At 38.2% G+C, this 11,910-nt stretch overlaps 1 protein-coding gene across 1 annotated transcript; it reads right to left on the bottom strand.

Moving 5' to 3' along the window:
- Window positions 1-4,986: 4,986 nt before the first annotated feature.
- On the bottom strand, window positions 4,987-5,772 carry LOC149207375 (uncharacterized). The gene has a single exon (XM_089398020.1). It carries the CDS (start codon window positions 5,770-5,772, stop codon window positions 4,987-4,989), a length of 786 nt encoding a protein of 261 aa, XP_089254146.1.
- Window positions 5,773-11,910: the final 6,138 nt, after the last annotated feature.

Raw genomic sequence — 11,910 nt, 5'->3', positions numbered from 1 at the left:
TATCGAGGTGTGGCTCAAGGAGGGCTAGATCGGATGGATTGCTTAGAGGGATGGTGATGGGATAGAACCAGATGTTGATAACAATATTCATGTTAGGAAGAGAATAATTTTGGATAGGAAGAGGGTTAACAATCCTAGGAATTATTTTGTTCCATTCGGGTGTATTTCAGCTGGTAGTGGGTTGAGAAGAATTGTAGGAGCATTAAGCTGCAAATTGATAAGATAATGGGAAGAGGTTGAATTCACATAAGAGGTTTGTCTCAGGGATCCAATTTAGAAGAGGAGGGGGCTTTGTTGGATGAATAATAGGCTTTTGATGGATGAAAGTAGAGGGGTGAGTAAGGACTTAGTGTAATGTGAGCAGCAATAGGAAGCATTATGGGAGATAATGGAGCCTTGGGGGTAAGAAGAGGCATGACCAGGTCTGGGTGATGGTAGGGTTTGAGGATTTAGAAAGAGGAAAGATGGCTCCAAAGAGTCTAACCTAGATAGGGATGAGTTTTATGGAACATAAGGTGAGATAAGGTTAGAAATGGGGTAGGAGGAGGAGGTGGGACATGTATTAGACCAATGGTAGTGAGAGAAGGGGACTAGCATGAGACCAATGAGTAAAATAGGGGTTATAATAATTAATGGTTCCATACTTACGAATTATATAAGGATTGAGAGCAAGAGGGAAATCCCTAGCATGAAAAAAGGAATTAGAATTAGGAGGGCTAGTGTTGAGGATAAGGATAAGGAAGTGAAAGCAAGTAGAGAAAAGAATTAAGTTCAAGAATATTCAACAAATAAAACTCAATAAGTGAATAAATTTTAGATGTAGTTGAAAAATTTGAGAGATAAACATGCAAGATCACTTATAAACGGGCACTGCTAGTTTTTAATAGAATTTAATTTTAGTAAAGTCAATGGCAGTAATGGTAGAATCTAAGTAAAGTGAAATCAAAGGGAGGAATCATGACATCTGAGGTCCACAACTTTCTTTGATATTTTGGCACGTAACTTCTTGAAAATACTTATCTCTAAGAAAGGTTATGAATATGAGTGTGTAGATTTTCTCAGTTTGGATTTATGTTTTTCCGTTCAATTTTCTAGTGCGAATGGTTTATTTATATGAAATGATTAACATTTTAGGTGAACTGTTCACTTTTTGAAGTCGTTATATATATATATATATATATATATATATATATATATATATATATATATATATATATATATATATAATTTATTTCATTATATAATTTATATAATAAAATAATTATACAATATATTTATAAATATATTAGTCAATATTTTTAAAATATATGAATAATTAATATTTTTTCGAGGAAGAAAAAATAAAAATACAACATCGCCACAAAATTTTTAAATCAAAATATAATCAATGAAAAAAGAATATACCAAAATCATTGAGATTGGAGGAAAAATCTTAAAACAAAGATCAATTTTAAATTAAAATATAGTCATTGATAAAAGAAGGGATCAAAATATGGAGATAATTGAATAACAATATTTTAAAGAAATGGAGGGGTGTTTGGCTGTAAATAAAGTTACTGAATTAAAATAATAATAAAAATGTTAAAATACATAATTTATAAATAAAAAAATATAGTACTATAAAAGTTAAAATATAAAATAAGTAAATTTTAAAAATGTACTCTAAAAAGAATTTATATATATATATATATATATATATATATATATATATATATATATATATATATATATATATTTTCCCATAAGGAAAAAGTCGTAATTTCTATTAATATGGAGAAATTACATTTTGCAGATGCTGATGCATATTCATATTGTGGTCCAGAGGCCTGCCTTGTACAAAAAAACCCTGTATGTCTTGACCTCCACGCAGGGAGTCCTTGTAACTGTAACTAGATATGTCCAAAACTTAGAAGAAACATGATGTAAACACATTACATTTCGGCTCTACGCAGAGAGCACTGCTGTAACTTGTTCATATATAATGATGTATATACATGTAAATACATATGTCAAAATCCACATAAAACAAAAATTGATTATATGAGGGTCTGAGACCCATTCCTAGTGAGGTCATCAAAAGGTCTGTGGTAGTGTTGATGGAAGGTTCCATCAATCTCCTCCTGGATCAGCCAGTCGTCTCGTTGTCTGTGCACTGCTTCTTTGGATAGTTGGTCCGCATCGGTGTTCTGTTCCCTGTAGATATGGCGACAGACAAAGGATTCAAAAGATGTGATCAGTCTTTTTGCCTCATCAAGAATATGTCTCAAAGAGAATGCATAGCAATGAGATGCATCGTTCAGCCAGTTGCAAACAATTTGTGAATCACCAAATAGTTGTAGGTGGCTGCAATGTTTTTGTAATGCAAAGTGTATGATATGTTTTGATTTGCTTAATTCAGCAAAATTGTTGGTGCCTCTGCCAAGCTTAATCTGGATCTTATAACAATGTGCATCGTTGAGGTATAGTATCGCTCCTCCACCGCAGCCTTCTTCTTCAGCAGAGCCATCAAAAAAAGCCCAAGGCTTCGATTTGTCAATACTTATAGGCCTGTTAGTGCGGGGGGGTAATAGAAACTACCTCGGGTAGTAAGTCATAATCAGCAATAGTGTGACTCAGTATTACAGGCCAATGAGGTGCCTTGTTATGAAAAATAATCTGGTTCCGAGCTATCCATATTGCCCAGCAAACAAGCAATGGCATGTTGATGGATTTTCCAGTATGATCTCGGCACCAACAGCTCCAAGCCTCCATTATATTCAGACCCTGCCAGTCTTTGAGGGAAGGATAGTGAGCATAAATATTTTGCCAAAAGTCTTTAGTAACATTGCATTTTAAAAAAAGATGTTCAGAGCTTTCCTCTTCTATACAGTAGAGATGGCATCTGAATGGTCCATGAAATGATCGCTTCATAAGATTGGTTCCAGTAGGGATTTTGTTGAAGAGTATATTCCACATTAAAAGGCGAGTGCATGGGGCAGCTCCAAGCTTCCAGAGATCTTTCCAGATGGGGAGGATATTCGGGGGATTGAATGATTCCATGAGCTTTAAGTATCTCAATCTAGGGGAGTATATACCGTGTTTTGCAATGGCCCAGATAATCTCATCAGGGCCTTCAGTGATTCTGATATGAGCCTATGTGAGAGCATCTATAAAGTCTCGCCATTCTTGCTGCCACTGTTCAGGGATCTCTAAAGTATGAGAAGTTGCCCAAGCCTGTTGAAGAAAGGTTGAATTGTCACTATCTCCAATGTGTTTAATATGCGTAATACCTCTGCTGTGAAGGTGCCTTATCAGCCCTTCAGATAATCTATGAATATTGCCGCACCCCACCCATGGATCCACCCCTATCCGTACGTTATTTCCTTCCTTAATGCGCCAAGTAATGCCTTCCCGCAATAGAGGTAGTGAGTGGAGAACAGCTTTCCAAATATTGGATATATTGTGTCCAGGTTCATGCTATTGACGAAACCAATCCATAAGGTGTGATGGCTTGATGTATTTAACTTGAGCGACATGAGACCATAGGCTGTCTGTAGTCAAGAGATGCCAACCAGGTTTGGCTGCCAAAGCTTTGGCAAAGAAATCAAGTTTCTTAATGCCCCAACCTCCCCAATGTTTGGGTTTAGCAATGGTGTCCCATTTAACCCAGGCAAATAGCTTCCCTGTGTGGTGACCTTTCCATAAAAATCTAGCACAAATACTTTGTAGTATGCACAGGATGCCTCGAGGTATCCCAGCCAAAGTCATCCAGTAAACTGGTGTGGCTTCAATAACAACTTTAATGAGGATCAATCTCCCAGCTCTTGAAAGATATTTATGATACCATACCTGCAATCTTTTCTCCACCTTTGCTATTAACCAAGTCCAATCTGCAATCCTGTAACTGAGGGGTTTTAGTCTGTATCCCAGATATTTGATGTCGTCGGCTAGATTTAATGAGGTGAAGGGGAATCGATGGGATGCATATGTAGATTCATGACGAGTGCAACCAACAGCCGTGATTGTAGATTTGCTTTCGTTTATCATCATGCCTGTGGCCTGTTGGAAGAGTACAAATATATGCTGGAGAGTAGTGGCATCACCTATGCATCCATTTAGAAATATGAGAATATCATCCACAAATAATAGGTGAGTAAGATAAAAATTATCAGAGATATTGATGCCGGTGATCTGATTCCTATCCCAGGCAGATGTGATGAGTCTACTTAAGCCTTCCATAATGAGTAGGAATAGAAGTGGAGATAGGGGGCATCTTTGCCTGAGTCCTCTTTCCGAGGTAAAGAAAGAAGTGGCTTCACCATTGAGTAGAACACTGTATGATACGTCAGTAATGCAGCTCATTATCCATTTAATGTAGCTATAAGGAAAGCCAAGGTGAGTCAGAAGCAACCTGATATAAAGCCAGTTGGCTCTATCGAAGGCTTTGGAAAGATCCACCTTTAGTATCATATCCTTTTGTTTTTTGATATGAAGAGAGTGTAGGAGCTCCTGAGCAGTAGCGATGGCTTCATGTATCTGCCTGTGATTAAGGAAAGCGAATTGTTCAGGGGATATGTGGCGAGATAATATAGGCTTCAGACGATTGGCGATTATCTTGGCAATAATTTTGTATAGGCAATTGCAGAGGGATATGGGTCTGAAGTCATTGAATGAGACCGGATGGTTGGCTTTTGGGATAAGAGCTATGAATTTGGATTTGATAGCACATGATATTCTACAATTTCTTCTACAGTGCTCAATAATATTGAGAAGATCATTGCCCAGGATATCAAGGAAAGCAATGTAAAATTCGATGGTCCATCCATCTAGGCCAGAGCTTTTATCTTTCTTAAACCATTTAATGGTGGCTTCTAGTTCTTCCATGGCCACTTCCTTTATGAGATTGTCAGAATCTTCTTGTAGAACGAATCTGGGGAATTTTTCAGCCACTCTCATTATCTCCAGAATATTAGCCTCTCTGGGGGCTCTATAAATGCCCTTGAAGTGTTATGTGGCTAATCTGGCTAGGTTCCTCAGTGATGTAATATTCTGATTCTGTTCATCCCTCAATTCCCATATAGTGTTGATAGCTTTGCGTCCATTGGCAAATTTGTGGTAGAATTTTGTATTGTCATCCCCCTCTGTAAGCCATATAGCCCTACTCTGAAGCCTCCAGCTTTCTTCTCTTTCCTTCAGAATCTGTGATCGTTTGGCAACGAGGGAGGTGTAATGTTCTTTGCTTTCTTGGTTAGGGAAGATACCATCAGAATAGTCCTCGTATGATGCTATAATCCTCTCAGCCTCCTTCAAAGTATGGTCATCACGGATGCGCTTCTGGTGTGCCCAGTGCTTGGAGATTCTCTTGGGCTTGGTTAGTTTCCTAATAAAACCTTCAGTAAGGTTTTCATTATCCCTAATAGGATTGTTCTGCCAATAATCAGTAACCAGCTGAATGTAGGAGGGGTACTTTAACCATGAGGAATTGAATTTGAAAGGGCTCTTGATCTTGTTATTGATGTCGACCGTCTCCAAGAAAATAGGACGATGGTCAGAGATGCCTCCAGATATGACCCATTGCCTTATGCGTGGAAGTCTGTTATATAGAGTTTCCTTAATAAAAAATCTATCTAATCTTCTGGCCAAGCTCTGATCTCCACTTCGATTGTTAGTCCAAGTATGTTGTAACCTGGTAGTGGGTATGTCTACCCAATGATGCTCCTCCAACATATTGGATATAGTATCCGAAAAAGTGTCCACCTGGCCTGAGTGCCCCCATGATTCACAAAATCCCATGGTGAAGTTTAAGTCTCCTCCGAGTATAATGTTGTCCTCATGTAATAGATCAGATTCTAGTAAGGATCTCCAAAAGGTGGCCCTATCATAACATGGGCCATATACATTGATAACCCAAATGTCCATTTCCATGGAGAGAACATAAACGTCCAAGCCAATGAAACCTCTGCCTCCCCAAATGTTTCTGATCTTTAATGGTCTATTATGGATCCCAATAACTAAGCCACCAGATCTCCCTGATGCATCTAAAGCTTGAAATGTCTAGTTAGGCATCCAGAAATTGAGAGACTGGATTAGGGGGTCTGCTAGACAGAGGGTCTCTTGCAGAAATATGATGTCAGATTGAGAAAGGGTAAGCAGTCTCCTGAGAGCTAGTTTTTTGGGTGAACTAGCAAAACCCCTGCAGTTATATGATAGAACTTTCATGTAGGATGGGGGGCTGGGCCATTCTTTGCTCTAAGGGCCCTGAGGATGGTTTGATGTTTCCCAATGGCGACTTCAGCATCAGCAGTGTGTCTAGCTTTGGTTATGCGAGAGGGACGACCTCGAGAATGTTTATGGGGGACAGGAGCAGATTCAGTATCAAGACCAATAGCATCAGAGCCTCTATCTTTCGATCTGGATCGGAGGGAGTATCGAGGGGATGGGGCAGGGAGGGTGGTGTTAGAGGAGGTGATCAGAGAAGGCATACTTGGGGATAAGGCAGGAGATGGGGTCGGAATGGAGCAAAAAAGAGAGGGAGGGGGAAGGGGGTCAGTGAAGTTGTGGGATGCCACCGAGGGATTAGTATACGAGTGAGATGGCGTGCAAATGCTGTGATGAGGTGCAGTGCCTTCAAAATTTAATAAATCTGGAGGAATATATGAGGAGAAAGAGACAGACATACCCGTAGTAACATCACCCTCCCGTTCAGTATCTTCTTGAGCGGGGGCTGGCGATGAGTGGATAGGGTTCTCGACTGAGGTGCCCGAAGGATCTTGTGGTTCTCATTCGTCCATATTTTGCATCGCCTGAGTCTCCTTCGTCGATGGCCGATGTGGAAGGTGTGGGGGTCGCTCTGAATCCCCTTCTTGATCAAGCTCCTTGCCCTTGCGAAGAAGTGGACAATCTCTGTATAGATGTCCTACTTTGTGACATCTTCGGCATCTATACGGGATTCCTTCATAGTCTATAATCTGCTTGCATGTCATGTCCCTCCATTGTATAGTAATATATTCTTGTAGTCCACCCCTAGTGTCCAGGTTGATGAGAAGGTGGGCGTAAGCCATCATACCGGTGTGAAGATAGGATTTGTCATAATCCATGTAAGTGCCAATTGCATTCCCAATTCTTCTGAAGATGTCTTCAGACCAATACTGTAATGGAAGACCTGGAAGCCGAACCCATACAGGCCCTATACCAATCTACTCAGTTTCGGGGTTGAACATGGGAGTCCAACGCTTAAGGAGAACCGGAGCGTGTTCAAAGTGCCAGTAAGAGGACAAGACCCAATTTGTATGGTCGGCACGAGCGAACCTTAACGCAATCCATCCTCTCACAAAAGTTTGCACGAAGGGGATGTCCACTAGATGATGTCCCCAAACTTCAGTGGCCCAGGTCTTCAAGCGTGCAGCCGAGTAGTTCCATCCCCTGATGCGACCCACCAGGACCCTGTCTGCAAAATCCATGATTTTGCCCCACTGGATGTCCTCCTCAAGTCAGAGAAAGATGTCGTCAGCTTTGGACTTGAAGCATCTGTATTTCTTCTTAGGGCCAGAAGTCGGAGGAGGGTTCCGAGCTCGATTCGAAAGCGGGGCAGTACCAAAATCGGGAGGAGGGTTAGGGTTTGATGATGAGGGTAAATCGCGGCCTCCGGGGAAATTAAGCGGACCAGAGAGTGGGGGAATATGAGTGAAGCTGCCCGAAGGAGTACCAGTAAACGAGGAGGCGGCAAATGGGTTAATGGTTGTCGGTGCAGCTGAAGATGTCCACGGAACAGAATCAGAAAGGGGGACAGAACAAGGGTTAGGGTTAATACAACCCGCCACAAACCCGAGGGTAGCCGGAGAGTGAGGAGGCGTGGAAAGAGCAGGCCAGGTGGGGGGAATATCTGGAAGAATCACGGGATAAGGCCGCGACAGCTCCCCGGTGGAAAACGAAGCCAAATTTTCCAAGAGACCAGAGTTGTACATACCTTGTGATGTGGAATAGGGGGTGTGCCAGATGGAAATCCATTCCAATGGGTCTTCAGAGTAGTCAACAACTTCGTGGTCCTCCATATTGCCAGCAATAATCTCGGAATGGCAGACACCTCGGAATGCAGTTTACCGAAGAGAAACGGACCGAGTAGATACAACCGTGACGGCTAGTAACCGGAAGGTGGCGGCTTGTAAACCCTATCTTGTTAACAGGAGCCTCTCGCGCGGAATAACAGAAACGGCCGACAAACCGAAAGGTGGAAGGGGCGCCCGGTGGATGCAGTTGTCGAAAGTGTCGTGCAGTCACAGAATACTGCAGAGTAAACAGGAAACCCTACCTTAACCAAACCCTTCGCGCTCAAAACCCTCACCTGTGGTCGCCATCCGGTCTTTCCCTCTTTACCATCTATATCTATCATTAAAAATATATATTAAATTAAGGTATAGTTTATTTAACTTATAGACTATGACTTAAATTAAAATCAAGGAAATTAAAATATAATAAAAAAATATGAAATACACAAATTTAAGTTAAACTGTGAATTAAAAATCTTTATTAGTATATCATCCTCAGGTATCTCTTACATAGATAATAAGGAAAACTGAAATAATGATTAAATAAAAAGATATTAAAATGTTAAAGAAAAATGAAGTTTAGTAATAAATAGAGTTAATCAAAACAAAAGAATAATTAAATATATATCTATATATATATATATATATATATATATATATTTATTTGAAAGTAAAATTCAATATAATATAATCTAAAAACAAAATAAAATTATAAATAAATAAATATTTATTAAAATTAAAATATAAATTAAAAAATAATAAATATTTGTTAATTGGAAATCTCAAAGAAATATAATGCAAGTCTAAAATGAAATGAAATGAAATTTAATTAAAATCAATAAAAATGAAATGAAATTAATAAAAAATTTAAAAGAATATATATCTATATATATATATATTCTAATTTACAGATGAAATAATTTTTTTCACTAGAATTTAGTAAAATAATTTGAAAAAATAAAGTAATTTTTGTTATTTAGAATGCATTTTTGAATGTATAAATGGATTCACCACTTTGAGAAAAATCAGTAGAACACTCTAACTTTTCAGATTAAACAACTTAAACTCAAGTTTTTAGATTTTGATTAAAATTAACGAAAAAATATGTTGGAAAAAAAATCATTTAATCTATAAATGATTTCATAAAGTAAATATAAAAAATAAAAAAATTTATTTTTAATTTTAACATTTATATTTTAAATAGTTTTTTTATTAGTTAAATTTCATAAGTTATTAATGACTTATCACTTTCTACAAATAAAATAATATAATAATTATTATATATTATTAGTAATAACATTTTGTAATTCAATTATTTCTTTTTGTCATAATCTTAAAATTAAATTATTATTATTGTGAGTTGAATTATTAAAAGTTTTTATTTTTTTTTACTAAGAATAAATTTCTATACTTAATTTGGAAATTTATTCTTTACATATATTTATTTAACAATAAATAAATTATTCTAGAGGCAGTAGGAGTAGGAGGGGCGATATATTGCCCTGAAAAATATCAAGAGATCAGATATGCATGGAGTTTAAGCACAACCACAAATAATAAGGCTGAATTCCTAGTGATGTGGAAAGGATTGGACATCACCAAGAATAAGGGCATTAGAAAAATAAAAATCCTCTGGGATTCCATGATAGTCATTAGAATGATTATAAAGTCCCAATTGTTCAACAATCCTACATTCCCTCCTGTGGTGAAAAGAATAATTATCCTATTCATTTTTTTTTAAGAAATATCCCTCTTTCATATCTTGAGGCACTTGAATAGAGAGGATGATGGTATGTCTAATCGGCGATTGGAAATGGGAGTTGCAACCCTTGAATTAAATGGAATTGATAAGGGTCTCATTCTTGTTCCCTGATCAAATGAATTTAAGTGTGGTTCAAAGAGCCATCGAATATGATGGCAACACGGAATCTCATTCTTGGGTATTAAGTCCTCGCATGCAGGACAAATTGAGAATGTTGTTTAATTAGAGTCCACATGGAGGATTCAACATCGTGAGTGGTATCTTTCGGAGATTAACTCTATTTCCCAAATGTGAAATGATCGAGATGATGGACATATGAGTGACAGTTATCTTTGGAGTTGTGGGCTCCCAACATGATGTTTTAATCGAGTAGAGTTATTTTGAATTCTCCCCTCACACCTCCATAAATTTTCTATGGTGAATGTTAGATTGGTATCTTGGGAAGGATAAGTTTGTAAATGAAATGAAGATCAATGAAGATCTAATTTTAATGGTGGAAGAGGAGAGTAATAATGGTGATCTAGGGGATCAAAAATATGCTCAAAAGTCAAAGTGCTCAAATTTTCCTATAGCCAGGGCCAAATTGTAGATCTCATCATTCTGATTCCAATGACAATTGAATTGCATCAATTATCGCGTTCTGAAGTTTTTGACAAATGGTTAAAAAGTCAACTTCCAGGGTTGACTGGGTAGCTAACTAGCATATCGTACGATGACATGGTATTGATGTCAGCAGGTGACTATGCAGTATGATTGTTAGGCAATCCAATCAAGATGTGACACGTGGCATGATCAGACAGGGGCAGTTGGCTTGTTTTTATTGGTTGATAGTTTTGGTGTGGAGCGAGTTGGGAGGTGCCACGTGGCCCTCGAAGTTCATGCAAAATTTAGCTATGGATTGACTGACATCGGCAGGTTTCGACCCTATGACCTCTAGCAACACAATCGAATGCCTTACCAATACACCACATTGTCAATTCCTGTTATACATTATGGGCGAGTTATATTTAACATGGTTCAATTGGTAGTTTGAGGGGGTTGGGTCGGCGGGCTCACTTGACCGACCTAGCCTCGAGTTTTATGCAATGAATGTGAACAAAGTTCAAGTGGAGAGGGCGAGGTGTAAGGACCCTTACCCATGCCCCATCCTAAGGACCAATGTTATTACTGTAACCATCAATGAAGGCGTGAGGGGTAGGGCACGTGGACCTAGATTAGGGTTATATTGAAACCATAAAAATGTTGGCGGGAGTTTTCGGAGGGGGAAGGCATGTGGCACCCTATTTGTGCCTACCCTCTAGTCACATTTATTTTCATATGACCTGGGGGCGGAGGAATAGGGGCGTCATCCTATTGGCGCACTTAACCATTCGACATTTTGCACGTTTTTCGAAGAAATTATTGTCGAACCCGCATGAATTTTTCACCTCACATATCTGCCAAATGTATAATTTGTTACTATTTTTCACATAGGGTGAAATTTGCAGAATAATTAGCACAAAAATGGAGGCCTAACTTGACCATTTTTCATCCTTTTTTAGCATAAGAAGTGCCTATACAAGGGGTTTTGGGTGTTCTACACATGATGACAATGTTATTTTTGGAATTTGAGCATTATATGTTGACATAACTTCAAATATGAGCATATAATATAGAAAGCCAACGTTAGAAGTTGGACCCAGAGACGTAGTGCAAGATGGGTGAACTGCGTCATCAAATTCTTGTTTTGTGATGCTGCATGTTATCTATTTTTCACTATTAAAATCTGCAATACTTAACTAAGTTTACTAAGTTTAATTTATTTTGTAAGTTCGATCCATTTTCCACAAGACATAAATTAGCTTGCAAAGTTTTAGAATAAACCTTTACTTTTTAATTTCAAATCAGTTTGGCTTCAGAGCATGGTTGTTTGGAAGGTTTGACAATTTTTTCAAGTGCTTTCTTAAATGATTACAAGGTCTAAATTGAGAAGAGGAGAAGGAGTTCTCAGAGAACTGTCAGGCTGCTGATTTGTCATCATTTCATCATTATTTACAGTCACCCTTTTAACCATTTGTGCCATTTTTTTTCACTTAGTCCTCCCACATTTTCCACAAGATCTCATAAACACCTCACAAATATTTT

The sequence above is a fragment of the Pinus tabuliformis genome, chromosome 1_2, assembly GCF_031772625.1.
Source record: "Pinus tabuliformis cultivar Carrire ecotype Pingquan chromosome 1_2, CPIR1, whole genome shotgun sequence".
In the NCBI taxonomy this organism is placed as follows: domain Eukaryota; kingdom Viridiplantae; phylum Streptophyta; class Pinopsida; order Pinales; family Pinaceae; genus Pinus; species Pinus tabuliformis.
The sequence above is the reverse complement of the archived record's forward strand: the minus strand, read 5'-3'. Positions and strand labels throughout refer to the sequence as shown.